Source organism: Pyrus communis, chromosome 5, assembly GCF_963583255.1.
Source record: "Pyrus communis chromosome 5, drPyrComm1.1, whole genome shotgun sequence".
NCBI classification, from domain to species: domain Eukaryota; kingdom Viridiplantae; phylum Streptophyta; class Magnoliopsida; order Rosales; family Rosaceae; genus Pyrus; species Pyrus communis.
Genome location: NC_084807.1, coordinates 28,200,953 through 28,204,925, shown reverse-complemented (window position 1 = coordinate 28,204,925; position 3,973 = coordinate 28,200,953). Strand labels below are relative to the sequence as shown.

At 41.0% G+C, this 3,973-nt stretch overlaps 1 protein-coding gene across 1 annotated transcript; it reads right to left on the bottom strand.

Moving 5' to 3' along the window:
- Positions 1 to 1,696: 1,696 nt before the first annotated feature.
- LOC137735408 (ethylene-responsive transcription factor CRF4-like) lies at positions 1,697 to 3,418 on the bottom strand. Its single transcript, XM_068474833.1, has one exon. It carries the CDS (start codon positions 2,997 to 2,999, stop codon positions 1,938 to 1,940), a length of 1,062 nt encoding a protein of 353 aa, XP_068330934.1. The 5' UTR covers positions 3,000 to 3,418; the 3' UTR covers positions 1,697 to 1,937.
- Positions 3,419 to 3,973: the final 555 nt, after the last annotated feature.

Below are 3,973 nucleotides of genomic sequence, written 5' to 3'. Positions count from 1 at the left end.
ATTATGTTTCGGAGTAAACTCTCTCGCACCATTTAGTATAGGTTACTGTTGAATGTCGGTTGTAGTGAAAAAAAAAAAACAAAAATCATGTAACAACTAAAAAGTACAGATTCATTAATCAAGTTTAAGATATGACTATGACAAGTTTTTCTGCTTCAGTTGGGTCTTTCCCAGTGTATGATTAATCAAGATGGAAATATCAACTGATGATTTGAGACATAATCATGTGGGCAAGTTCCCCTTGTTTTTTCCTTAATTCCATTTGCTAACTCCAATTTATTGAGTAATACTCAAGCAAAACAAGTACCAGTTTCTGCAGGGTATTTATGTTCTCTAAAGACCTTCCAATGACTAAATTTAATATTCTTTTTAAGAGCCCCTTACGCATATTCTTCGAAAGATAATGCTAGAGATTATATTTTTAAATCAAATATTATGTCATCAATAAGAAATAAACACGTTAATCACGTTAATCAATACTTAAATAATAATTCAATTCTGAGTTGAATCTCATTAAATGTCATTGCAACAACAACAATCAAGTTTAATCCTACTAAGCGAGGTCGGTTGTATAAATTCTTGAAGCCATTGCCTTTAATTTTGCGTCATGTCTTCCGTTAGCTCCAAGTACTCAATATTTTTTTTAACATCTCTTTCCAACCTTTACAAGTCTTTATTTACCCCCTTTTGTCATGACTCTCCGTCTCAGAATCATATTTTCTAAACCTATCATTGCATTCACCATAAAACACCAAATATTCTTTTTGAAAAATGTTACGAAGACTATTTTTTGTCATGTCTCATAACAACTCACCTCTCATTGGAATCCCTTTATTCGTCGTTACTTTTACTGTTTTAAAAAGTGTTACGAAGACTATTTTCCGTCACCTCCCAAATAACGGTGCAATTTACAAGTAACTTTGGTAGCTCTATCAAAACAGTGATGAACAAAATGGTGCAAAGTCGACCACCTTTGAACGCGTGTGTATTTTGAGGCCGGCAATATGACATAGCAAAAGTGGCTAGAAAGGAAACAAATTTTAGTTTATGTGAACGTGTGACATATAAATCTTGACCAAGAAAACAAAAGCAACAAAATCGGAGGCCGCACATTTCACACAACTATTTGCTATTTGGACCCAATCCAACCGGCCACAACCGCAAATCGCGGTACTACAGTCACACTCCGAGTCAACTCGTTTGAGCAAAAAGAATGCCACGGTGGGTGAGATCCGTAATTAATTAACTACTCATTTTGTTCTTAAAATTAACATAATTTTTCACTTTGCACGCGCAGACCAATTCTATTATTTTCAAATATGAAATAGCATCAACTTGCTTTGCACGTGGACAAATAACCAATTCTATTGATTTCAAATATGAAAGAGCATCAACTTGTTTGAGCAAAAGGAATGCCACGATGGAGAGCTCAGTAATTAATTAACTGCTCACTATCTCTAAAATTAACATAACTTCTCATTTTTCATTGATTTCAAATATTAAAGAGCAAAATAATTGATTGTGACAAAGTCAATGATCAATTCTATTGATTTCAAATCTCATAGAACAAAACGAGGAGTTATGACAATAGATCATTTTCGCTTAAAAGACAACATATAATTAAAAACAATTATGCTTATACAATTAACAATTTGACGCACGATCGATCGTTATCTTTTCAAAAATATATATAACTTTATTATATCTAAATTCTCATTGATCCGCCAAAATTAATACATAATAATTATACACTCCGAACAAAACTCCCCACTTATCAACTAAACTCTCCGTCAACTTTTTAACGGAATAATTGACTACTAAACACTAACACAGCAAAATAAATAAATAAATAAAAAGCGTCCGAAACAAAAATCGTGGCCGATATCTCGGCCAGCCAACGGCGGCTAAACTGTGATTCTGGCTCTGTCAGCGGTGGCTCAGAGGACCACAAGAGGGTCGGAACCAAACAAAATGTCTTGAAAGTAGTCATCCCCTTGGAACATAGGCGACGTCGTATGGGACAACGACGTGTCGTACGTGTCTCGGAACAACTCGCTGAAATCGTCCTTCATAAAACAATCCGGAAGAGAGGCTGCCGCGGCGGGGCCGTCGTCGAAAAACAGAGGCGAATCGAACAGCGGCGACTCCGGAGCTGGGAAACTGAATGCGTCGTCGAAGTACGGCAAGTCCAGAGGCAAATAGTTACCGAAATATGACAAATCGTCGGATAAAATGTTCGTACCGGTTTTGGTTTCGTCTTCGTCCTCATCGACTCGGTTGGACACCTGAAATTTTTGGGGCTTGTCAGCTTCTTCAATGATGGGTTGGCTTCTGAAGTGGAGGACGGAGGTTGGAGATGCCAGATTGTGAGACTCCGACCCGGAATCGTAACCAGAAGCCGACGTCGTTTCGTTAGTCTCCACCTCGATAGGCTCAATGACCGGTGGCTCTGGTTTTTCCTCTTCCTTCTGCGGCGGAGCAACGAAATTAGTCAAAGCATCAGGACCGCGGAGCTTAATGGCGGCATTATCGTACACCATGGCGGCTTCCTCTGCCGTGTCGAAGGTCCCCAACCACAGCCGTTGACGTCTAGCAGGATCTCTAATTTCGGCCGCCCACTTCCCCCAAGGGCGTTGCCTTACACCGCGGTACTTCTTTCCGCCGTTGGTCGGCGAAACCGCGTTCTTCATCGGCCGCCGATTCACTGGAATCTCAGCCGCCGGCCGTTTGCGGGCGTTGTTGATGACAAGGCTGTTCCTGAAGTCGGTCTCGATGTTGATTTCGTTGATGTAGTGCTTCACTCTCTGCCGCCCGAAAAACTCCTCCTCTTCGTCGCTGGAGGAGTCCGTGGCGTCCGGATCGGTCACAGATATCCGTACGATTCTCCGCGTGACCGTGGAAGCGGACTCGGATGCCGCCTTCTTCCGAGGTTTCATCAGTTTCTTTGTCGTGCTTCTGTGCTCTGAGTATTTGATTGGACACAGAATACTCGACTCCATTTTTGTATCCAAAATCCGTAATTCTCTTTTGGGTTCTTCGACTTCTCTAAATTCGCATCGAATGCAAAAAAATCAAAGACCCAATGGAGAACAGGCGAGATGAGCAGATCAAAAACACAAACACAAAAGACCTTCAAATACAGCAAAAAACCAGCAAAAATGGTAAGAAGGAGATTGACCGTTCAGTCTTTTCCTTCCAGTATTTGCAATTTTGGGTGAAATTTTGAGAAAAATATGATCAAAATCCAGGACCGAGAAATCTAGCAAGTACTTCAGAGAGAGAAACGGAAGGAGATTTGTAGAGAGAGAGAGGTGGAAGAGTGTACGGAAAGCTCGAGACTTGAGAGGGAGTGTGGCGTTGTGGCGAGAGGACTGAGAAAATTTGAGTGAAGACGAAGCAAAAGAGAAAGGGTTGAAAACCCAACACTGAAATCGCAGTTATATAGGATTCAACAACCAAATTTAGAAAATCCTCCCTCAAAATTTATTTATTTTTCATTTAAATTTTCCTCCTAATTTTTAGTACTTCGTAAAAATTCCATTTTTTTAATTATTTATTTTAAATATGGGGAAAATATCGGGTAATTTTGTTTTTGTATTCTGTAGGCAAACCGTGGAGGATGCGAGAGAGAGAGATACCAAATACGCAACGCCGCATCCCGAGAACGCATTGAGACTCTTCCACGTGGACAGTGTGGGCCCGGGGAGAGTTCGCGCGCATTGAGCGAACATCACACGCTGCTGACACAGCAAAATATCGTTTCGTTTCGTTTGTTTTTGTCTTGAATTTCGTGAGGCCTGTCACGTGAGGCCCAAGATACCCGGCCCTGCTCCATTCGCCGGTCAAACAATTTGACCGCTCACGCTGGCCAATTGGTTGATTTACTCACTCGCTCTCTTCTGCAAGTGGGTAAATAAGGTGAGAACCGAGGGCGTAATCGTCATTTGCCAAATGCCGGTGGCCATTTGAGTTT

What these genes read in the sequence shown, in the direction of transcription:
- LOC137735408 (XM_068474833.1), bottom strand. Translation starts at nt 2,999, where the DNA reads ATGGAGTCGAGTATTCTGTGTCCAATCAAATACTCAGAGCACAGAAGC.